General features: G+C 44.1%; 1 protein-coding gene and 1 long non-coding RNA gene across 2 annotated transcripts in view; both read right to left on the bottom strand.

Moving 5' to 3' along the window:
• Positions 1-1,243: 1,243 nt before the first annotated feature.
• On the bottom strand, positions 1,244-8,904 carry LOC148022108 (uncharacterized). Its single transcript, XR_015694462.1, has 3 exons — positions 8,106-8,904; positions 1,706-1,800; positions 1,244-1,591 (listed from the first exon to the last, which is right to left on the bottom strand). It is a non-coding gene; the product is annotated as an uncharacterized LOC148022108 (long non-coding RNA).
• A 4,255-nt stretch (positions 8,905-13,159) lies between these two features.
• Positions 13,160-25,951, bottom strand: part of LOC148022106 (uncharacterized) — a 156,132-nt gene continuing 143,340 nt past the window's right edge. The window contains exons 5-9 of the mRNA XM_087696794.1: positions 17,470-17,561; positions 17,306-17,386; positions 17,026-17,117; positions 16,821-16,940; positions 13,160-16,645 (exon numbers count right to left, since the gene is read on the bottom strand). Coding sequence (XP_087552920.1) covers positions 16,860-16,940; positions 17,026-17,117; positions 17,306-17,386; positions 17,470-17,561 — 346 coding nt within the window. The 3' untranslated portion in view covers positions 13,160-16,645; positions 16,821-16,859. The remainder of the gene's footprint in view (positions 16,646-16,820; positions 16,941-17,025; positions 17,118-17,305; positions 17,387-17,469; positions 17,562-25,951) is intronic.

Raw genomic sequence — 25,951 nt, 5'->3', positions numbered from 1 at the left:
TAGTGCACAACAATCCTCGAGTAGCTCAACTCCAAACCCACCTAGATCCAATATTTGGTGTGGTAAGTGTCATACGTATGGCCATGTGGCTACAGAGTCTGACGCCTTCAAGACTAATGCCTAACCATCCACCGTTCTACACCTTTTACCTTAAGACAGGGCATCTAGATACAAACTGTTGACATAAGATAGGTCAAGAGCAACAAGCTTGGTTAATGCAAACGAATTACAATTCATGGATTGTAATAATACGACTTATGCGATTGGACCACCTAATCAACCCTTTAGGCCGAGAGGATTGCCAATCCAAGGTAGACCCCCAGTCCCCTGAAATAATTACAATTATAATGGAAACAGAGGAAGAGATTCTACTTTTTGGAGAAATAATAGTACTCTTCGTAATCCAATGGGGCAAAGGGGACCAGAAAGGCCTAGGGGACTGGTAATTTGTTATCGATGCCAACAAGATCATATAGCTACATATTGGCCAAATGCACATAAAAATCAGTACTATACTCTATGCAGGAGGTGTAGTGGCGAAGGGCATCACAAAGAGGATTGCCCTAAGCGAGAAGATAACCAACCTAATGACAAGGGTAGCAAATTTTTAACGAACCCTCAACTTCATCCGCAAATTTAGTTGAAGTAGAAACAACAAGCCAAGAGAATGGAGTTAATTCTAAGTTTATACCCCATACGGTGACCTTTAAGGCTGACCCCATGCTTGGTGTGGTTACTAGAGCGCAAAAGCAACAACGAGAGAAGCAAGGTCTAAAGGAAGAAAGCCTATAATTAAAGGGAGCAACGAAGGATAAATCTAAGGATATAGATCCTAATGTAGAGCTACCTGAGTCAGATTCTCCACAACATTCCTCTAACCATCCATTATTACATGTGCTTTTAGCAAATCCTAAGATTCAAGTAGGGGTAACTCCTTTCTCCGAAAGACTGATACCTCCTAAGGAAGGAAGTAAAGAGCGAGCAGAAGCAGTAAACAAGACCTATGATCTTTGGGCTGCTGTATTAGAACAAGTATTTTTGACCATTAACCTTCGACAATTGCTAGAAATTCTTCGTATAAACACTTCCCATCAAGACAAGATACTCTCATAGATTTAGGAGACTCCAACAATAACTCACTATGATTAACTAGATTATTCCACTTAACATATGAATTTGAACATCAAATGCTTGTCCCGTGTCTTTAGTGGACTACAAGGAAATCCATTGGCCTGCTTTCTTCATCCCCAATGTCAGTAATAGAAGCGCATGTACAATTATGAACGTGCAATCAAGTTATGAAAGGTAACACTAGAGACCACCACTTTACACGAAAAGATGTTACCTTTATGCATCCCATCCATCTCATTCCATCCGTCAAAATTGGAATTAAGAAAGTCCTTAGTAATGACCTTACAAATGACCATGGAGGGACATTGATGCACATTAGTGCTTTTGAAAATATATGCAAAAATATGAATTGGTACAAATCATGAAAGGTCTACTGAACTTGAAGCTCTCCCAAATCTCAACAAGCTATGAATGTCGTGTATGATCCTCATTTTTTAAATGTCTGAAGCATCCACTCATCCTGGAATGGAACATTTCAAAGAATTAAGAGGTGGACAAGGAAGTAATTCAAGAGAACCATATGAATCAATTGATATAGACACTATATCCATGAACTTACAGAAGAAAATCTTACGATGTAAAAGATATTGTGATGACTTTTCAATCATCGTTATCTCACCCACCATCCACATGCAAAGCTTTGTATGTCTCAAATAAGCTTGCCAAGGGCTGATCCTCAATAAGATTTGAAGGGAAAATGTTTAATAGGAGAAAAGAAGTAAAAATCTCAAAAACATATGAGAAGTTAAGAACATAAAAGCAATGAGTTACAATTCGAGAAAAAAAATTATCGAGTAGTCCAAAGAGATAGCTTCAAGTCCTTCACACCATACACATGTTGAACTAATGCAACAAGACCACCATCTTGAGCCTCCCAAAACTCAAGCACTCTGCTCTTCCAATGATTTTGTAGTACACCATGTCGACAAACTTGATGAGGCCCTATTATTGAAGGTTACATGTAGACCCATAAATCCTTCTTGAACAATGCTTCTTTCCATTTGCTATATTTATCGTTTATATTGTGTACATAGACAAAAAATATGGAATCATGGTGTTGATATATAGATACCATTGGAATGGTAATGAAAGTAAGGATGGCTGTGTGGTTATTGTTGTGTGAGGACAAAAAGATGGAAATTTTTATGGAATGGAAGAAATAAGATTACTATGGAAGAAAGATAAGAAGTTAGGTGCTAGGTGGCTATGGCTAGGAGATTATGGAGGCTATGTGGCTATGGTTATACATAGAAGAAAGAGAGAGGTTGGGTGCTATGTGGCTACAGATGGAAGATCCTGGGGGCTATGTGGCTATGCTTGTGTGTGAGGATAGAAAGATGAGAAGATTTGTGGAATGGAGATAAGAGAATGACCATGGAAGAAAGAGAGAAGCCAGGTGCTATATGACTATGGCTAAAAGAAGCTAGGAACATAGAAAGTTAAGAAGATTTGTGGAATGAAGGTAAGAGAATGACCAAACTTAAAGTATATATTGTGGAAAAACATTCAAAAAGTATATATTGTGGAAAGACATTAAAAATGCATTTTTTGACTATACATGTCATAAGAAGAGGTTTTTTTTTTTTTGGAGATTTTCAAATTTTGGGTCACCTTTTTGGGTGCTCAGTGGGACCCCCACCTAACATGGGGGTAAAAGTGGGGCCGGGGGAGGGAGGGAGAGGACATAGGGGGACAAGCTTATAAGTGGTAGGGACAAGGGGAAAAATGGAGTTGATAAAATGTGCACACCACCCCCTCTCTAATTGGTCCACCTCAAATCTCTTATCATTAAGAGAGTCGTTAACTCTTAAGCTAAAGGGCCCTTTTTGTAAATTTTTTAATTGTTCCATTTATTCAGCATGAAGGCGGCTTGGATAGATTTGATGCAAGAAAATTCAACAAGCTAGAATGCCATAAAGATAAAAGTTCCATCTCGTTAGCTTCCGATGCTCAATTGAGAAAATCAAGATTATTTATTGACGAAGCATGGGTAGATGGTGCCACCCGCTTAAAGAGGTTTCAATCTCGAGCTCAGGAAAGGAAGGATCAGAAGATTTATGGTCAAAATAGATTTATCCTATTTTCACCATTGACACTCTATAATACTTGCAAAATAAATTCAACTAGATCAATAAATATTTGTTGACATTATATTCCATGCTTGTGGTTGCAACCATTTCCTCACCACTGAGATATGGGGGTTCTTGGAACATAGTACTAAAAGCTTGGATTGGATGGGGGAATGTGAGTGTAGAATTTGTCGTGAGGCTCAAGGATCGGACTAAAGTACCCAAAATGCTTGTGTTCGATTGAGCCACATGAGAACTCAAATAGATAGAGGTGAGGCTCAAGAAAAGCTAGGCTCCATGTTAGAGTGATTCTTCATAACTTTTTTATTTAGCCATTGCATATCTGTTGTGGGTAAATTTTTGAATTTTAGCAAGAATTTTTACACCACAAGCCACTTCTTGCGGTCCAATTCTTATAAAATAAAATTTATTTAAGTTTTAAGAGTTGTTTTGTTTCTTTGACTTTAGCGAGATTTTCAATGATAGGTTACTTCGTTCTAATTTGGTATAAGACTTTAGCAAACGTACATGAAAAGCATTGTGTATTTTTCAATCAGCAAGAAACTCAAGTTGAGGATTCTTCTACAGGAGCTATTTTAGCGATAGATTGATAGGAGAGGACTATACAGACTCCATTCCCCTTCTACTGGGAAGGGTTCTCCAAGGCAATTGTCTATTGCTACACCCATTCTTGATTGTGCACCATCTATCCTAGAGGCTCCATCCTATCCCCCACCATCTCCTCTAGCGGTTCCCTTGTACCACCCATCACTTTCAAAGGGAGATGATATCAGTGATATGGCTATAGATTTCCTAGTCCCTTGTGTTTCAAAGGGGGATTCCCAAGATTGTGAGGAGCTACTTCATCACCGGACTATATCGACACACTTTATCAACATTGGCACTTCTATCACCTTTGGATCCATTCCATTTGCTTTGGCCTTTAGCCACATCCAAGATTTGAGAGGGGGTGTTAGCAGTCGTGTGTCTTGCACGATCATCTCCTATATGGAACCTCAATCTGAATCAAACAAGGATAGTAGGAGCTCTAATACTCGTCTGTCACATGTTTTGATGGAGGTGGCTCTATTTAGAGCATTCATTTGTTTTTCAATTGGTTTTAGGTGTGTTCACACTGGCTCAGTTATTTGCCAACCCTTTTGCATTTCATTTTTAGTGAGACAGGGGGCTGCATTCACACTGCCAAATGAGGGCAACAAGCTGTATATTGGCAATCTTTTTGCTGATTATCAGGTTGGCCAACATTTTTGGCTCCAGAATGGAGCAATCGGCCAATTTTGGTCAAATTCAACTATTTATAGCTGCCCCCAAGTGAGTTGGTTATCTGCATGAGTTGGTCATCATTCCTTTGCAGATCTTCAACACACTTCAACATTCAGGACACTCCATATTCCGATGCTGCCTTTCATCATTAGACTGATCCAATGCCTTCATTGACACCTTTGGCTATGTGCATGGACTGATCAGTCCATCTTGTATTCAGCTTTCATTCAGATTCGGTACAGATCTTCTGCCATTTTCTTCTTTCAGTGCATTCTTTCTCTTTCCTCTCTCTCCATGTTTATGTTCTTCTTCCTTTGCACCCTCTCACACTCTACCCAGATCATATTTTCTTTGCAGTCTGCTACAAGTCTAGTTAGAGTCTACAGAAGGTCCTGGAACAGAGGGCCCCAAATTCCAAGAGAAGATCCATAGCCAATCATGTAAAACTCTCAAATCTGAGGTTGTGACAGAGTGCAGCTTGCGAAGCATACTCACATCCAGTGGGCTTGTTGGGAGGCTCACCCTACCTGCTCCATTAGAATATGGCCAGACATTTACAGGTACACGAATAGTTACAACAGCAAGCAACGAGATGCTAGTGAGGGCCAAAGGCCACAAGAAGAGGGATTGATACAGTAATCCCCTAGAATTGGCCAGTCCCCCCTGGTTGAGTGCATGTGCAACCAGGACGGGTAGGCAGCACAATTTTTGCTGGTGGTTATCCCAGAGCAGGTGTGACAGGTAGAGTCAACAGTGGCCTCTCCAAGCACCACATTTTCTGTGTATGAAGGTGATCAGTTAGCCCTAGACACAAGAGTAGGGTCTTGACTTCCCCAACATCCCTTGGAGGGGATCAAACTCAAACACCTCCAAAGGAAGACATGACCATTGACAATTGGATCCACATATAGCTTGGTCACAGATCCAAGAGTGGTGCCTTTGGATTCGGAGTGTAGGCCCTTTAAAGAGAGTAGCTTTGGCCAGCCTCAACAATTGCTCAGCAACTGGTGAGCTTCTTTGCTTACATGGCCCAGATTGGCAAGCATATGTTGATGCATACTGACAGGGACTAGGTTCCCTCACAAGCAAACATTGAGTGGCATTGAATCTTAGACAGTTCCATCTAACCGTGTGGTGACACCTCTGGGATTGTTGGCGGCCAAGTATCCTACTTATTATCACTTGGAGCACACGAAGGCCTAGCAATTGGAAAGTTCGCTGGCTAAGATGTAGCAGGATGAAGTTTGCAAGCACTTCCCACAAAGCTTTGAGACTCCAAAGAATTGCCTATGGTCATACAAGGCAGCAGCACACTTTGAGTGAAGAGGAGCTTACCTCCTACTCTGTCAAGTTGTGCCTAGCTTGGGTGCATCTCATTTGGGGCCCTCCACTAGCAGTCAGTCAGTGAGGGCCACCACTTACTATGCAAGACAAATGTGCATGGTATGATTATCATCAAGGGGGCTCGTATGCCATGAAACATCTGGAAGGTGCACTTCCAGTTGATTTCAAGGAGTGCGAGCCTCTCAGTGTGTGCTATTCTAGCATTGCTTTGGTCGTCGATCATGCACTCCCTTCAAGGCTGCTTGGAGCAGCTAAAAGGTGACTCTTGGCAGCTTCAACAGCAGTTCATTCACACCTGGGGTGGCCACAGCCTATTTTTCACATTGCAAGATGGCCACCCTTGGTAATGCTACATTCCTCCCCCATGGCATCTATCCCCCATCCCCCCAGACCACCCTGAGATGCTTGTACATATGGTTTCTCATCTATCAACAGCTCCAACTAGACTGTTGAGCACTTGAACTTCATGGTAAATTTCCTGAAGGCGGCTCTCGGCAGCTTCAACAGAAGTTCATTCACACCTGGGGTGGCCACAGCCTATTTTTCACATTACAAGATGGCCACCCTTGGTGGTGCTACATTCCTCCCCCATGGCTTCTATCCCTCATCCCCCCAGACCACCCTGAGATGCTTGTATATATGGCAAATTTCTTGTAAGTAACAAAATTAGACACGCCTTTTTCCACAAAAAGAAGAAACCTCTCTCTCATGAAAAGTTTTACCACGTTGAATATTCAAAGAGTCGTGTTCAATTTCCATATGGAGGAACATTCCAAATAGCACGATCGAGGCTCTTATATTTTCTAGCTACAAGATATCTATTAATATTTAGCCCAGAACTCCTGATCTAAGAAAACCATATCCATGCACTCTCTGCATTGAATTTCCTCACTAACCATAGCTAGACCACCAGATGCCAAGCTGATCAAGCTTGAACGTGAGGATAATCCTTTGAGATGTTGGGAAGCAGCAATCTTTCAGCCTTGCATAAATCTGTTTTAACCATTCAGCCTCGGGGTAAGTGGACTTTCTTATCACCTCATCCATAGAAAACTAGGTAAGCTTCCAGGATCATTCCAGCAAATAATACTCTTCTGCGGAATTTTTACAGAAACTTTTGGATTGAGGATATGCCACAGACAAATTATCTAAGCAAGCAGCAGAAGTAACCCCAATGAGGAGTTCCCAAAGTGAAGAATCACCCCTATTTTCAGCCGCTGACCAGTATTTATGCTTGAAGAAGCCCACCCAAGAATTGACGACTAAGTTAGTAGTATCATACTCTGAATTTTAGCTTAGAAGGCTTGAACAGCAATCTGTCTCTCTTTAAAAGGATTTAATGCTTAAGCAGTGCAGCCTATGGTTGACTACTTTGAATCTTTAGAAGCCATATGATCCTATATTTTGGGACCTGCTAAGAGGCATATGATACCCAAGCCTCCATTCTCACTAGAACTGCCTGCCTCCAGCTTGTAGCGTGCCAGGACTGATGTTCATCTCTTCTAGAAGGAATCCTACACAATTTTTCCAAATTCTTCCAAGTAGATTGGCCAGTGTGGAATTTGGTTTTAAAAAACACAGATTGCAGTACATGCTTCAACCACCACCTTTCCAAAGAATGACAACCTAGTATTGCCCCACTAATTAGCTACCCATCTGTCCCGTCGCCTGCTACCCCCGCCTCCCGACTACTCCCTCACTCCCGCGCCCGCCCTGCTCGTCACCTTCGCTGGTGCCCCTCCCCCTTCCCTACTTGTGGCCCCCGCCTGTGGCCCGTCGCCCTGCCCTGCCCATCACCCCGCTCATCACCCACGCTACCCATTGCCCCGCCCCGCCCTGCCTGTCACCCTGCCCCCTGTCCATCATCCCGCCTTTCCCCCCGCCTGCAGCCTGCGGCCTCCGCCCCGCTCCCTGATCCGCATTTGCCTGTGCCCCAGCCCCCTGGCCATCATCCCCCACCAGTGCGCATCCATGATTGCCTTCCTTAGCCCCCAATGGCTCACGCAATCTTGTCGATGTGCATAAGCGGGCACTTAGCTATCCTGATGATCTCTCAGAGATTGGATACCCTATCCAATGTCAACCAGAATTACAAGCCTGAAGTGGAAGGAAAAATACAAGAAGCGCAGCATGCGCTTTGTGTGGATGGCGTTTAAAGAGAGGGAGTTACTTATAGCAATATGTCGCATAGCACAGACACATTAACCTCCAAGCAAGGAAGCGGAACTGAATGCAAAAGGCAAAGGAAGAATAAATCTAATACCACACAATGCTTACCTGCTTTGAGGATGCACAAGGACCGAGAGCTTTGAGGTGCACAAGGACCGAGAGCTTTGAGGATGCAAAACGCCATCCAAGGAGGGACTGGCTTCACTCTACGCTGCGCATCGGCACAACACAGATCGTGGAGGCGGTCCTATTGGGCCAAGGGATCTTCATGGTCCGGCTCAGCTTGGTAGATGCAGCTCGCGAGTTACTCGCCAGTTCACCATATGCGTTCACGAAGGGGGTCATTTACATGGTCCCTTGGTACAGTGGCTTTACTGTGGAGGCGTTTGCACTCCACAATAGGTTTCTTCGGCACCCGGTCACCCTTCTTTTCCCCGGCTTGGCGATTGAGTATCGCCAGTTGGTGAAAGACTTTGGACGACTCTTCGACACTGTCCTTCCCGCGTCTTTCGTAGATGCAGTGATAGCAGCACGAGTCCCAAAGGTACGGGTGGTAGTGAAAGAGGTCAAGAATATCCCACAGTTCCTAGAGATTGAGGCAAACGGGCACTCCTTTAGGCAGTAGGTCAATGTGACTGGACAACCAAGGCAGTGCCTGCGCTACCACGACTTTGGGCATCACGCAGCAATTTGTACGCGTTTCGGAGCCAAGGCAGCTCCGCCCACAGGTCTGCAAGTGGACGTTGATGGCTTCACACGGGTCCAGAGACGACAAAGAGGGAGACGGCAAGGGGGGGCGCAGCCAGCTCCTCAGACCTAGCCTCGTCAGCAGGGTGCAGGTGGGCGAGCGACCCCTCCTCGGCAAAGCACTCCACAGCCCCTTGTCCATCCCACCCAACAAGACCGCAGCCCCCCACATTCTCCACCCGTGCCACAAACTGCCTCGTCTGAGTTCCCACAGTCCCCTCACCCACCCACCCCCACCCCCCCCCCCCCCCCCTCGCCAAACACCCGCCATGCATCTCCATCCATCCCACCATCCCTCGATCCTCTTCCTCCCCTACCAAGCACCCGCCCTACAGAGCACCCCCCCTAATCCGCACCCAGGTCAAGTGAGCCCCCCCAGACCCACCCCCCCTTTTCCCAGAGGAGGTGATGAGCCACAACCATCTACTTTCTCTGCGCACCAACAATCTTCCCCCTCCCACATAGCCACCAGCTCATCCGCCCATGTCACCCGCCACACCTTCCCAAGACAGGCACAATTGTTGCCACAGGAGTTCTTCTGCAGTGGCCCATGGTCCTACCTGCGAGTTGCGGAGCGCGGAGAGTTCCCACTACCTCTAGAGATGGGGATCGTCCTGGTTCGTAAGTCAAGGAGGGGCAAAGTCCATCTACTAGCACCACCGGATGGACCAAACTACGTTTTTTTCCTTCAGTCCTCTTACTCAGGGGAGTGGACGACTACACAGATTGAGGAGTTAAAGAGTCAAGTGGCATTGCAGGAGGCACCAGGGGATCCCACCCTCCACGCACACGAGGTGCGCATGCGAGCAGCCATTGCTGGCCTAGAGGACAGGCGCTCGGAGTTCTCTTTCCGCACCTCAGCAGCCTTTTGGGCGCGGAAGGGAGACACGATGTGGAAGGAGTTCTTCCAGGTGCACCACCCATGCACTGCAGGAGAGCAAATACGCAGCCTTCGGGATCAGTATGGGAGGACCTATTCTAGCCCAGATGAGGTGATGGAGATTGCCACTGACTATTGCACGCGCCTTTTCCAGCAAGAGACTGCTTCAACTAGAGAACAGAGATGTAGACAGCAGGTATGGGATCACATCTCGTCCCTCCTCACAGAGGAGATGGGACGCTCCCTCCTAACCCCCTTCACAGAGAAGGAACTAGAGAAGGCTTTCCATACACAGGATGGGCAGAAATGCCCGGGCCCTTCACTACCTACTTGGAAGTGGTGAAGGACCCCCTACTGATGGCTTTCCAGGAGATTTTCACTTCAGGACAGATGCCAAGGAGTCTCTCGGTAAGCCTTATCAGTCTTCTCCCCAAAGGGGGAGACCGGTTGGAGCTCTCCCAGTGGAGACCGATCACCTTATTGTCAGTGGCCTATAAGGCACTGGCAAAGATGATTGGTAGGCGACTACGCCCCGTGCTTCCAGATATCATTCATGACACACAGCCAGGATTTGTCCAGGATAGGAGCATCCTAGACAATGTATTCACCTTCTTTGAGACGACAGAGTGGACTCAACACAGTGGGTAGAGACTGGCAGTACTACTCTTGGATTTCGAGAAAGCTTATGACAGGGTGGACTGGGATTTCCTAGAGGGCACAATGGTGAGGTTGGGATTCCCCCACGCTTAGATTCGTGGGGTCTCCAGCTTGTACAGATCGGCCACCAACAGGGTTCTCATAGGCAGAAGGCGAGGGAAGGAGTTTCGGCGAGAGAGATCGGTTTGACAGGGCTGCCCCTTGGCCCCATACCTGTTCCTACTCTGCGCAAAGACAATGTCTCACTTCCTCAGGTCACGTGTGAGCAGATTACGCGGCCTCTGACTTCCAGTGAGAGAGGAGACTGAGTTGTTAGACTCAAAGTACGTAGATGATACAGCCCTCTAAATAGAGGATGATGAGTTGATGCTGGAGAGAGTGAGGCTCGGTCTTGACGTGTTTTTCTTTGCAGCGGGAGCGAAAATCAACTGGCGAAAGTCGGTTGGTTTCCTCACAGATCCGGACTCCAGCACGGAGTGGAGTGTCCACCTAGGATTTAGATGGGTGAGCAGAGGGCAAACCGTCTGATACCTAGGGTTCCAAGTGGAACTCGACATCACTCCTGCCCAACAGTTTCTTCCTGTCCTTGATTCTATTCGAAGGAAATTGACCTACTGGAGCACGGATCACCTCTCACTAGCCGGACGAGCCCTAGTGGTTAACCAAGTCCTTCTAGCGATGACCTGGTACATCGCCTCGTGTTGGTGCTTCTCCTCATCGTGCGTAGCGCAGCTTCGCCGCCTAGTGCAAGCTAGTTGTCCGCAGTCTCACACTAGGCGAGCAGACCTAGAAGGTCTTATTGCAAGAGGGCCTTCAGGATTGTAGACTGAGGCTTGGGGGTGAGTGGAGGCCGTCCCTGAGATGGATCTTCACATCAGCCCAAATCACCCCCCTAGATCACCTTTCCATCGCAGCTTACTCCGCGTGTGGCAGGGTCTCCATAAGACCCTAATTCAAAGCCCCCCAGGCTGCCAGGAGGAAATAGAGCATCAGCCGGTGATCTGGAAACCCTAGGTCAGAGATTGGGAAGGGGCACAGATAGGTGAGCGCCCCCACATCCATTAGGCTGTGTTGAAGGCCGGCCCGGCTCGTACCATCAGGACATGGCGGGAGGTGTACAGGATGGCGAATGAGGAGGTGTTGCAGCGAGTATTAGACTGCCAGAGAGGAGTGGAGTTGAGGAGAAGAGAGATAGACGGTCCAATACCTCCGGAGTGGCTTGCTTCTTCGATACGAGAGCCGATAGAGCCCGCGGAGGTATGGGCAGCTAGGTTTTCATCAGCAGGCATCCCTCTTTTGGTGGTAGGTAGAGTGTGAGGTGCCCCGCAAGGGAACTTTCTTCGCCGTTCAAAAGGGGGGACGTCTGGCCCTTGACACAGGGCAACAAGATGAGGGGATTGCCACCCTTTCCTGGAGGAGGATTCGGGTGGTGGGCCTTTAGGGGAAGACATGGTTCCCATTCTCCTTGAACCAAGTGCAGCGTGAATCCGCTTCGGACCTGGCGTTTCTGCGTAAAGTAGTTCTCTCGGGTCTGACGCTAGTTGCTGTTAGCTAATGACCAAATCAGGAAAACCCTAATTCAGGTCGATCCTAAGTGGGAATAGCCAGGATACTTCCGCTACGTGGCAGACGCGGGAAGACCTAGATCGCAAATCCCGTAACATTCCATGGGAATGCCGGGCGGAGCTTTCTAGACATCCTTTCCGATGGACTGCTAAGACGTGTCCTGGATGATTCTAGTGGACATGTTACATCGTCCACCTCATGAGCATCGCCATTATGTCTTCTAGAAGGAGCTTAGGGAGTGGCGCCTTTGGATCTGGGAGGGTAAACCACTTGATGAGCTGGAGTGGGATCTAGGAGAGTAGCTATGGCCGGCCTCTGTGGTCGCCAAGAAGCCACCCAGGTTCCTAGAGTACACTGCCAGGATTGGCAGACATGTATTGATACAGGAGGATATGGACTAGGCGCTGTCACACAGCAGGCACTGGGCAGAGCACGGCATCACGGAGCCCTTCTAATGGACCTTCTAGCGTCGCCTATGGGATAGCTAGAGACCGAGGAGGGTGTCGTACTTTTTATGGCTGGTGGCAAATGGAGGCTTGGCGGTGGGAAGTTGGCTTGCCCAGATGCAGAATGAGGGAGGTTGTAAGCACTGCACACAGCAGCCTTTGAAAACCCCAAAGCACTGCCTTAGGTCATGTGAGGAGGCACAGCTCGTGTGGAGAGGAGCATGCCGCATCCTTCGCCGTATAGCACCCATCCTTGGGAGTATCATGGGGAGCTTTCTGTTGGCAGGCAGTCAGCCAGGGCTATCACCTTTTGTATGAGGCTCGCATGCAGGACATGATATTCATGATCGAGGCAGGGTCATGCGCAGTGGTCGATCTGGAGGCTCTACCCATCTGCTAGGTACTGGAGCCCACAGTAGACCGCTTGGAGGTATGGGAGATCATAGGGAGTCTTACTAGATGGCATATATGGAAGGCGCGGTGTCAGGAGGCTTTCGGCGGAGACAGACTTTCAACGCATGCAACCTTAGTAGAGCTCTGGACCTCCATCATCCACTCCCTCCGCGGCCGATGGGATCAGGTGCAAGGTGAGTCCAAGGCTCGTCAGGAGCTCCGTGGTCACTTCATGCGTACTTGGGGTGGCCAGGGTCTGTTCTTCGTGATGCAGGCAGGCAGCCCCAGTTGGCGATATACCCCCCCCCCCCCCCCCCAAATGGCTTCTTGCCCCCATCTCCCCCAGACCACCTTGAGAGGCTTGTATACATGATGTATTGGTAACTTTGCATCAGCTCCAGCTAGTCTGTTGAGCATGAGCACTCTGTTGTAATCAGTTTTTTGAGTAATATAATCAGCCACATTTTACTTGCAAAAAAAAAAGTATTGCCCCACTAGTCTGTTTAGCTTTGATCCTTTGTATTAGTCGATCAAACCTTTTCTTTAAAGTGGTCCCAATATTTATGGGACAGCCAAGATACCTTATAACATGCCCTCCTATGTTTTTTCAAATTGTAACTTGGAGCACCCCAGGATCTGCTTTGACTAAGAGCCTCAAGACTTCAGTCTTCTCATTGTTGACTTTGAAACCAGACATATCAGAAACCATATCATAAAACCTAGATGCTCATCCTCCTCAATTGCATTTGCATTATCATCGGTAAAATTTTCCCTTCAAAAAAGGGACCCATCAAGAAGAGGAAGACTCTTGATATTCTGAGAGGTTAGCAAGCCTGTCCATATTCCTCAAAAGGCGATCTATGACAGCAGCAAAAACAACAGAACGAGGGGACATCCATCTGATCGACCCTTCATGCTGAAGGGTTCTTGCATACACCATTGATACCGACCCCAGTAGAAGCATTAGTAAAAGGAGCCTAAATTATGCTGCAAAGAACCTGTCCAAAATCCACCTTTTGCAATGTTAGGATCATAAAGTCCTCTACCTTTTTTCTTCCAGAGGATGATAAAAGTCCCACTAAAAGTGTCACATGCCTTATCTTATTTTAGATTCACAGCATGATCAATAGAAAAGGTCAAGTTTAGGATTACCTCACGTCGATTCCTCTTATGAACTAAGTCAAACTGATTGTTATGAATCCCTTCAGACAACTAACTTATTCTCAAAGCAAAAGCTTTGGCAATCATTTAATATGAGACATTGAATATACAACACTCTCTAGTGCTTACACTCGTCTCTTTGGCATTTTAAGGAGAAAGCTTAATAATTCCCATATTTAATGAGGGTGATAAATAAACCCCCTTCCTTACCTCATTCAATACTCGCAAATATTAGAACTACAAATGTCACACATTTCCTCCGAGAAGCGCATCACTTCCAGGAGTTTTATTTCTGAATATCTTTTACTACCAGTTCATTTGGTACTTCCAAATGCTGCAACCTTTTCTTACCAACAGATTCAAAAAAGTATGAGGCAGACCAACCACCTAGCTGCAATCAGTTCACAATATACTGCAGTCTAGCACCTTGCACCTTGTATTCCTCTTCCCTTTGCAAGTAAAGTTTAGTGTTATAAAGAACTGTAGCACAAGTTCAGCTATTAGGATTGTGAAGCATAGCATCAAACAGAGTAACTGCAAGTAGAGATGACAACAACTTCTAACTTTTGTGTGTTGTTTGTTTCTTCACTCAGGGCATGTGGGTTGGGGGTGGGGGTGTGTGTTTATTGCATGCTTTCTTCTTGTCTTTTTGTGAATGCATGATATGCAGGCCCTGATGGGCAAATGATCACAAATTGAACAATCAGGAATCATACCATGGCTAGAAGAAGGATTGATCACTAGCTGCCATGGTTAACACAAAACCTATCAACCTAGTGGTTCTGAAAAACAGGTCTGAACACATGTTTCTTCAGGACTTTTTTTCAATACCACCACTTCCATCAAGCTCATAAGTACCCACAAGTTCATGTCAATCCGACATCTCCCACACTTGAATTTCATCATAAGAACCTGGAATTGCATGCGTGAGATCAGTAATTCAGAGATCATCATGTTCCAATCCCCTGAAAAATTCTATTGGTACCTAAATCCAACTCAACAAGTCAATTCCATAATTTCTTCGTGTCCAATTTCATCTTAGGCACATAGATTGAGATTAGGGAAATCTGGCTCCCCTGAAACTCAAGTTGTATCCTATGGACATCCCATCATGGCTAGAAACCAGACCAGAAGGAGGATCTGCTTTTTAAATGAAATGAGGTATACCCTCTGGCATACAAAATGAGATCAAGATCCTTCAGCTACAACCCAGGATCCCAACGACACTTCAATTGTTGCAAAGAACCCACATCCACTTTGTATTGCCTAGTTAGCTTAAATAAGGTGCTTTTCTTGGGCTCAGAATCCCTCTCATATTCCAGGATAGAAAATTAACATTTCTCATTAGGAGAATTAAAGCATCACTAACTCTAGAGGTGCAAAGAGGTTCGTGAAACTTCAGCTGTGTTTGGCAAGGTTCTTAAGGGAGCCATTAGTTGCCATCCTTACGCCCGCCAGCAGAATCAGAAGTGGGATATTTTCTTTATCACTGTGTTCTGCACCTTACTTCTCCTGGTTCATTTTAGCTTGCAAAGGACCAAATGCATGCTTCCCTGTTTGTGGGATGTAGATGCCAGCATTCCTTTTTCTCTTGCTTTAGATGTAGGTGCCCGTATTCCTTACTCTTGCTTGTCTGAAAGGGAAGGTTGATTGCTCTGATTAGCTTCAGTTAGAGCCTCTGTTTTGGGAGGAGCTAGCATGCGACTCATCCTCCTTGAATTTCTCCTCATGTTTTGGACAGTCATGAGCAAAGTGCCTATTTTCTACACAACATTAAAGTGGGAAGGGGATAAGGATTTCTAGTGGTTTAACCTTGCCGGAAAGCTTGAAGCTCCTCATCAGTGTCTGCAATGAGGAGACACATATAGAACCTTACTATATGCTACAGCAATGGATTTAACCTCAGTTTTCAAGTCTGTATGCAAGCAGGGAATGAAATTAACACAGGGCAGTCTGACACGAATACATCCTCGGAGCTCCTCTGCATAGAAGCCAGACAGTACCAAAATAATTGACAAGCTTACCCTTGAAACCAATAGAGCAGGAAAAGATCCAGTGTTACCAAAGTAATTGACAAGATTAGCCTTGAAACTAATAGAGCAAGACAAGATCAGTCCCTTAAATACCTGAAATAAACCTCTCAAATGAACTTGTATTGGATAAGGTAACGCTTTGCCTAAGAGGCAAAGAACCACCTTGGGCAACCCTTCTTCCAAAGGCAGTTGTTCCATGAAGCACATGAACAGGCCGGCAGTAGCATAATCATAATATATAGCACAAACATACTGCCTTTTAGGGGTAGACAGCAGAGACTCCCTTTTACTAAGATTGATTTTCTGCAGATCAGATGCCATGGACTGCAGAACAGCACAAGAAAAGGTAGCATTTCTCTTAACTTGGACTACATGGGTGGTCACTTGGGATACGCACCCTGAAATTTTGCTACCCTCTTCTGGCCTGCATACACACAGAAAGGGGAGATGCATGTGCTGATTGAATGTCTAGTCAAAGCATACAACTCACAATCCTGATTTTTTCACAGATATTATGCATGTTTCGGGCTTTCAGCATGTGAAATAATTTAAACAATTTTTTACAATCCTTAAAAAAACAAAGGAACTCATAAAAACATTTGCTGTTTCTCAATTTTGAAGGGCAAGGTAGCATCTCAAAAATCAGCCTTATTTTATCTATTTGCTCCAAGTGAAGAAAGATTGGTGCAGTGATAGATGGAAGAATAAATATATGGCAACTTCCATCATTTATCGCCCAATTGCACATGTGAAGAAGAATAAGTCCTGCATGCAAATCAAAGCAATCAAAGGTTCATAAAGGTTCACAAATAAGGGCTCATGAGTTGACAAAACATAATATGATCTTTCGTGTTATTTTGTATGAAAAGCTAAACAGCATACAGGTAAGTCAAGTGCCTTTTTTCAACCCATGCTATGTGCAGCCCAAAAGAAATCTTACATTTGTAGAACTCTGAATTTTTGAGGAATGGTTTCTCGGTCAAACATCCAGACTCAACACTTTTACAGAAGCTGTTGTATACATTGTCTCCTGCCACAGGTTCTCAACATATGGAAACATCTTCAAATGTGACTAGATATCCTCAAATTCACTTTCAATGTCAGACAAGCTGATGAAAGGAATGTAAAATGAATGCTTGAATTACCTTAGATTTTATAACTGAACTTTTTGATCTAGTGACGAGAGGATTGGTGGTGTCACTCAACACTTTACACATCCTTCCATCTTCTGCCATAACTTCAGGGATAACAATTGTAAGGCATTAGAAACCTGACTTCAAGAATCCCACATTCTAAGGCTAGGAATTTCCAGCTAATATACTGTTGTACAGGCCTTCTAGAGGCATACAGTGTTCTTTTAATTAGTAAATTATTAATGACATGTAATGTTAGAGTTTGGAGTACTGTAGTTGTAGTGAACTTTACCAGGGACCTTATGCTCTCCCACCACAAGACCATCTTTCTTTCCACATTTTGCAATGAACGCCTTGAATCGTGCTTGAGAATCTGGAAACACAAGTACATTTGGGACTTTCACTCTGTTATCTCATTCTGTTGATATATCTGGTATGAATTTAGTGTGAGCAAACCTGGTATTGGAGATTTTGAAGCTTCTGCTCGCCTTCTGGTGTTCTCCAAAGCTCTCAAGAGCTGCATTGCTGTCTTCTCTTGTGTAAAACCCCTAAACAGCATAAATGCAGAAGAACTAAGGCCTGGTCGCCAGAAAAAAAACTACTTTTAAGAGAGGACTTTCCTTATTATTTGAGGAATAAAATGAAAAACTAAGTTTCCTTTGAAGATATTCAAAAGTCTCACATGGTAAAAAGAATATGGTATAATTAAAGCATTAGCAACATGACCATTACTTATGAAATGTCTTGCCAAACTTAAACCCATGTCTTGAAGAGGTGATACGGCTCGCGAATGACTTCAGACAGCTCTTTCAGCAGAAGACAGTCTTGGCTTGGGTATTCCACTGCAGGGAGCAGGTTGTGATCCCATCCCTAGTAACAGAAGAGATTGGGCAATCACTCCTCACCCTGTTCATTGAACAGGACACGTTTTGTGCTTTCCAGCCACAGGATGGGCAGAAATGCCCATGAGAGGATAGGCTCCCAGAGGAATTTTTCTTCACCTACTAGTGGGAGGTGAAGGTTCCCTTGCTACAGGCCTTCCAGAAGACCTTTGGCTCGGGAAGCATGCCAGGCTGTCTGCCTACTGGTCTAGTTTGTCCTCCTGAAAGGGGGGATCACTTACAGCTTACCCAATGGTGTCCAATCACCATACTGTATGTGGCCTATAATGCACTGGCAAAGATGATTGGCCTGCCCCATCCTTCCAAACATCATCCATGAAACAGATGCTTTGTCCAAGATAGGAGTATTGTGGATAACATATTGACCTACCTCAAAGCTACAAGTTCAGCCCAACATTGTGGCCAAAAGGCTGTAGTGCTCCTTCTAGACTTTGAGAAGGCCTATGACAGGGTCAACTTGAACTTCTTGGAGGATACCATGGCCATGTTCAGCTTTCCTCGGCAATGAATCAACAGTGTCTCAACACTCTACAAGTTGACAAGCAGGTGAGTGATTATTGGGGGGAGGAGAGGTTCAGAATTCTACCTGGAGTGATCAGTCACATAGAGTTTACCCCTTGCCGCCTACCTTTTTCTCCTCTTCCCAAAGGCAACGTCCTATTTCCTCCAATTGAGAGTCAGTGATTTGAGGGGACTCAGGCTGCTAGTGCAGATAGAGGCAGAGTTTCTGGACTCAAGAGTATGCAAACAACATGACCCTCTTATGTTGTTCAACATGATGAAATGATGCTAGAGAGAGTGAGACTAGCACTCCAGGTGTTTTGCGCAGCAGCAGGTGGGAAAATCAACTGGTGTAAGTCAATTGGTTTTCTTACAGACCCTGACTCTAGTGCTCATTGGGTCACAACTTGGGATTTAGGTGGATGAGTAGGGGCAGACGATCATATAACTTTGCTTTCTAGGTGCAACTAGACATCATAGCAGCCCAGCAGTTCGTACCAGTGCTAGACTCCATCTGGTGGAAGCTGACCTACCAGAACATGGCCCATCCATCCCTTGCTTGCAGGGTTCTACTGGTTAACCAGGTCCAATATGCAACAGCCTAGGACACTGTCTTGCGGCTTGCCATCATGTAATGTCTAAAATTTCTCGTGCTCAGGCTCAAACACATCCGTAGATTCTCATGCTAAGGTGGTCTGCAGACCATCATCAACATCACTCACATGGGGGATTGGATATCATTGATATAGAGTTCCAAAGTCATGCCCTACTTGGCAAGTAGTGTTCTGAGGGCTCACTCCAGGCAGACAAACCTAGAAACTCCCAACAACCTCCCACTTAAATGCGAATGTGCCTCTAGTGAGGAGAGAACAAGAAAAAAGTGACAAAGTACAAATGTAAACAAAGTATAACAAGATGAGGAATAGACATCATCTCATCCTATGCCCACCATCTTCCTAAGGAAGGCAAAACGTTCCATTGAGAGACTTAGTGAGTAGATCGACAGGATTCTCATCAGTCCAAATCTGAACAAGCTCAATAGACTTGTCCTTTACCACCTCCCTGATGAAGTGATAACGCACCTCAATGTGCTTTGTCTTCGCATGGAAGACCGAATCCTTGGCCAATTGAATAATGCTCATACAATCCAAATGCAGTGTAGGAATAACACTAACACAAAGGTCTACCACCAGATGGCCTAGCCATAGGGCCTCGTTGCAAGCCTCAATGGCTGCAATATACTCGATCTCAATAGTAGATAAGACCCTGCATTTCTACATCTTGGGCATCCAAGAAACACCTCTAGCAAAAGTGAAGATATACCCAGAGGTGGACTTCCTACTATTTGCATGTCTTGCATAGTCAGAGTTAGTACAACCCACGACTGTAGTACATGGCCACCATAGCAAATGCACATATCTGCAATGTCTTTCATGTATCTCATGATACCCTTCACGGCGTCGCGATGTCGCTGGCTAGATGTATCCATATAGTGTGCCACAACTGACACTCCAAATGCTATGTTAGGGCGAGTAGCTATCATGGCATATATCAAACTGCCCACTGCAGATGTATAAGGGGATTTGGCCATCTCAATCTTCTACTCATTTAACTCCTTCATATGGGAAGGTAAAGAACAACCAATAGACTTAACATCCTCAATATGAAATCGCTCAAGCACCTTTTGTATGTACACTTGCTGTGATAGGTAAAGGAGCCCCCTAGAGCGATCACACATAATACACATACCAAGAATGTGTGAGGCTTGCTCCATGTCCATCTCAAAGCTCTTCTTGAACTGAGTCTTCAAAGCATCCAACTCATTACGAGCTCTCCCAACAATTAACATATCATTGATATAAAGTATTAAGATAATAAGGTTGTCATCACGGGCCTTCTTTGTGTATAAACACGGATCCATATCAGTGCGGGAGTAAGATTGTGATAATATAAATGCATCAAACTTACGATACCGTTCCCTGTGTGTCTACTTAAAACCATAAACGCTCTTTCTTAACTTGCATACTAGGTGTTCCCTACCCTTTTCTTGAAATCCCTTAGGTTGTTGTATATAAATCTCATCATGCAAGTCTCCTTGTAAGAAAGTTGTCTTAACATCTATTTGATAGAGATCTAGATCTAAGTGAGCAACCAAGCCTAACAGCAAGTGTAAGGTAGTCATCTTGACTACACGAGAAAAGACATCATCAAAGTCAAAACCCTTAGCAACCAATCTAGCCTTATATGCTGGCTTGTGGCATCCAAGGGTACTCTTCAACTTATACACCTATTTGCACAACAATGTATATTTCCCATTAGGCAAAGGAACCAAATCACCTTGCGTACCTCAACTAACTACTCGAGCTACTTATTATTCTTCTCCTCATGGAAAAAAACATCATGGTTGCAGATGACCTTCCGAGCTTGCAGATTCCATAGACGATAGCCCATCACATTTGTATCCCCGTAACTAAGAAAGATGCATTTCACTGACTTAAGATCCAGCTTATTGCATTTATCCTTGGGTACATGGCAGAAAGCCTCACATCCAAAAACTCTAAGATGCGTATATAAGGGAGGTTTGCTAGACCATACCTCCTCTACAACCTGACAAAACCAATAGCAATGCATAGGGATTTGTTTATTGAATTTACAGTAGTGGTAATGGCCTCAGCCCAAAAATATTACGGTAACCTTGCATGACTAAAACTCTTTCCTAAATAGTCTTGTTCGTGCTCTCCGAAACACCATTTTGAGGTGGGGTATAGGGAGTGGTCAACTGATGCTTAATACCCCTCTCATCGCAAAACTACTCAAATGCCTTAGAGACATATGTATTCCCATTGTCAAACCTTAAGCATTTCAGCCTAAACCCAGACTGGTTCTCAACAAGAGCAAGTCAACACGGAAAGGTAGATAAGACATTCGATTTCTCTTCATAGAATATACCCAGATCATACGAGAATAATCATTAATAAACCTAACAAAGTATTTCGTGCCACCCGATGACTAACAAGGCATGGAACCACATGTATCAAAATGCATAAGAGTCAAAGGCTTACTCATTCGCGTAATACTAGACTTTATATGAGAACCACATGTTTTCCTGTCATAAAGACAATGGTCACAAGAATCAAAATATTTATTTAATCAAGATGCGGAAGATACGGTAAACAAGTAAGCATTTTTCATTCCCTTTAAGGACATGTATCCAAGGCAACGATGCTATAAAGATACATGTGATATGTCAGTCACACCCAAAACATGGTCAAGGAATCCAAGTATAAATAAAAGATAGAGACCACCAACCTTAGTACCTCGAGCAGAAACAAGATTCCCATAGGTAATCTTTCATGCAGAATCACCAAAAGCTACATAATATCATGCATTATCCAACTATCCAGCAGATAGAAGGCTTCTAGTCAAAGCCAATACATGATGTATATCATGCACACTAAAAGAGCTGCCTGAAGAAAAATACAACCGTACATCCCAAATTCCAATAATATCCAATACCAAGTCATTCACCTGTCTAACAGAATCTATCATGCTGCGATAGGACTGAAATTAATCCCTATACGGGGTAACATGAAAAGAGGCCCCCGAACCAAGCAAACAACATTGAGAATATGTAGATGAAGCATCTATCAACTGAGAAGCATCACAAGAGAAAGCTACTAAGATGTACTCATCATCTAACTTAGGCTGTACTACATTTATCTCTTCAATCTTTACACTGAACTTACTAGGGATAATGCTGCGATCATGGACTTTTTCTATACTTTGTCCTTGCCTTTCTCTTTGTGCTTATCATCGCGCATCTTATGGCACTGTGACCAAATACGACCCTACTTCCCATAGTAAAAATATGTAAGAGACCTTATGACCACAGGACCTACTGTGAGACTGAGATCTCTGTAAGTCTCTACCACACTAGTCATTACCACTCTTACCATCATGTCTACTTCTAACAGTCAATGCATGAGAAGTATGGGATGCATCCACATTCTTCCTGTTTATCTCCTCTGTAAGTAAGACACCCTCAACATCTTCGAGTTTCAAACCAACCTTAGACATATTAGCACACATGGCAATATGGAAAGTGTCCCATGACTTTGAAAGTGTCACAACCAAGAACGAGGGAGATTATTCTTAAACTCAATGCCCTGCGAAGTCAACTGGCTAAAAATCGAGTAAACCTCACTCAAATGCATAGACACACTAGTTGCTTCCTTCATGCGAAGCTCCATGAGCTGTTTCAACCAACACATTTATGAAGCAGGACTTTGCTCATTACAAAGATTGCATATCTTTTCCCATAACTGCTAAGCACTATCCTCATGTGACACAACATTGAAAGAAACGTGTTTAGACAATGACCTCAAAGATCTTATCCTTAGCATGCAAGATAAGTGGTACCTTCTTACCACCCTCAACCACCTCAAATGGAGCTTTTACAGTGGAACTATGCACTGTGTTGTTGTAAGCAAACTCAACTAATGGCAAATACCACTCCCGCTGTGTCTTATGGTTTGAAACATAGCACCTCAAAAGATCTAACACTGAGGAATTTGCTTCCTCAGACTAACCACTTGTCTACAGATGGAAGGATAATGAGAATTTCAGCGTGGTGCCCATATTCTCAAACAACCCCTTCCAAAATAAACTAGTCATTTGAGGGTCTCGATCACTAACAATCAACTCTAGCATACCATGATACTTAAAGATGTGTTACAAAAACAAGACAAAAACAAGCGTGTCATATGATTAGCCTTTATTTTCTTTTGATAGCTGTATTCTCCATGGTGCAAAGAGAAATTTGTAGGTCTGCGAGAAAGAGCTCTTGGCTGTAATTCATGCATTTAGGGGCTGATTTAACAGTGCAGACAAACCATCAAACACTGAGGTACTTTCTGACATAGACAAAGTTGTCAGAGAAGCATATGAGATGGGCAAATTTTCTTTCAATGTTTCATTTTCGGATTGCATATATTGATGGTAAAAAGAATGTTGTGGATGATGCATTGTCATCAAGGTTGTCACGTACGAAATGTACGGTACGGTACAGTAAAATACGATACTAATTGGTACCTTATGATTTTATAAGGTACGGTACGATATTAGTACAAAAAAAAAAAAACAAAAACTTGGTTAATTTGGATTATAGATAATAGAACACATGTTTAGAGCTAAAATAGCAATGTCACTTGAGTTAATAGGATGAATACATAAGGGTAACAAGGTAAAACCTCATGCGCAACATATAATACTATATGATTAAGTACAAGGGTCAAGGGTGCCGGAGCTATGATTGAGACTGTGGCAAAGGGAGTATCTCAACACTGGAGGAAAAATACAAATACTTCTCATACCTGGATTGGTCACTTCTCCAAAAATACATTCTCCTTGTAATCATTGTAACTGGTAGAGACAAGGTATTGACTTTCTCAATGGAAAAGCATGGCCACCTTCAATGAGAGAACTTGGATCAAGCAAAATGCACATGATGTTCTCAATAGAGAATCGTAGTAGTAGCACACTATGAGATGGTATATCAATGCGGACCCAATCACCTTCTTGTTAGATGGATGGAGAAACTGGGCTTATCATAGGAGGCCCCTTCAGACCTTACAATGGGATCCAAGTGAGTGGGTTTGGAGGGATCCATTCATCGATAGGCCATGCAATATGACCTTATTGGCTACACAATCAAGCTAGGGAGAAGGATGCAAATGAGCAAGACCAAAGCACATCTAGCAACCACTTTCCATTGGCACAGACAGGGCATCTCAGATCATTTCCTATTAGTGTTGGAGGAGACTAGATGAAAACTTTAGCACCTAGGAAGATATCTCTCTTCTTATGGCTACCAGTTCATAAGAGCTTAGCAGTTTGTACATGGGTTGGATATGGCAAGGACCCACTGGAATGTGCAAGATGTGGTGAGCCAGAGAAGACACGAAGACACAACCTATGGGACTATCCTAGAGCCTAAGAGGTATGGAGGAAAGCCCTTACCATGGTCTTTTAGGGCATAGTTGAGACCATGGTTGTGACTTGGGGGGATATAGCTTGGGTCATAGACAAACACCTGCCATATGGATATGAGGACTTTCAAGGAAGCCACTCCTTTCTCATCATTGGTCATCGTTTGGGACATTTGGACTGCGAGGTGCAACCATGTTGTAGACCTCAAGGATGTCTCTAGTGTAGAGGCACTTTTGAGGATTTGGATAGAGATCATCCATATTCTCCATTGAAGATGGGCGAGGCTATAGGGTAGGTTTGAGAGGATGAGGAGGAGAGGTACCTTCTTGTGAACTTCGGATTCCAAGACCTTTTCTCAACAAGCCCTTAGATGGTATGGCATTATAGCCACGAGATTGGTCATTCATATAACTATTGTACTTGTGCTATACTTAGCTACTCTTTCACAAGGCTCTTTGTACTCTATATTTTAACAACAAGATTTTCATCAAGATTTTTTATAGAATTTTCTTTTCTTTGGGGAAAACCTAGTAATTCCCCATAGGCTTCACAAATTTTATTGATTAAAAAGAAAGATCACTCTGTGTGACTTTGCATTGCTTACAAACAAGTTATTAGTGAAGAATTAATTTCCAATGACGTGAATTGATCTTCTTGATCAATTGCAAGGTGAAAAGTTCCTCACAAAATATAGATTTGAACTTCGGCTATTCTCAAGTTAGAATCGAGGCCAAGGATGTTCCTAAGACAACATTTGGAACCAGCTATGGGCATTATGAGTTCTAGTGCTTATTGGCTAGACTAGGAGATATGACAAAGAGACTCTATTAAGCTCCAAAAACTTAATTAACTTTAATCCCCCTTTTCAGCTCATTAAAATATCCCCAAAACTTAAATATTAAATGTCCCGAAAGTGTTTGAATGCCCACATTAAATGTCTGAAAAGTGTCAGGGCACCAAGCAAGGGTCCTAGCACCATCCTAGACAATTGGTTGGCTCATGTACCTATAAATAGGGATCTTTCCAGCCACTCTGTAGATCCTAGCATCCATCAGCTGCACCTTCACCCTTGCTGTCCCCACCTGCTGCCGGCTGCTACACCTACTAGCAAGTTTGCTCCCGCCCCTAGATCAGCTGCCAGGTGGAGATATACGCAGATATTTTCTCTGCTTCTACATCCTTATACAGCATTTTTCACTGCAGATTTTCTGTGTTTCACGGTCTCTTTCTCTCTCTCTGTTCACTCTTTGTCACGGTCATTCGCTTCCACATTGCTTCACTCTGACAACAGAATGGTTTGAGTTTTTCTTCACCTTTTGAACATATGTTATTATAGTCAGTCTACTGAGTTATTCCTTCACTCACACTTTTGTGTTTTGAGCTTTCTCCAGTTTCTCTCTAAGTTTAATTGTTTTAGTGGAGTTTGTACATACTTTGAGTGTTCATCTGCAAACCCTAAGGTATTCATTACTATCATCCTCAGCTAGCACGTAAGCTCGAACCTTGCGCGTTGTCCTCCTTGAGGAACAGCTCTTAGCCGTCCGTGC

This window comes from Lygodium microphyllum, chromosome 17 (genome assembly GCF_053477565.2).
Source record: "Lygodium microphyllum isolate KBCC chromosome 17, Lygodium_microphyllum_v1.1.10, whole genome shotgun sequence".
NCBI classification, from domain to species: Eukaryota; Viridiplantae; Streptophyta; class Polypodiopsida; order Schizaeales; family Lygodiaceae; genus Lygodium; species Lygodium microphyllum.
The sequence above is the reverse complement of the archived record's forward strand: the minus strand, read 5'-3'. Positions and strand labels throughout refer to the sequence as shown.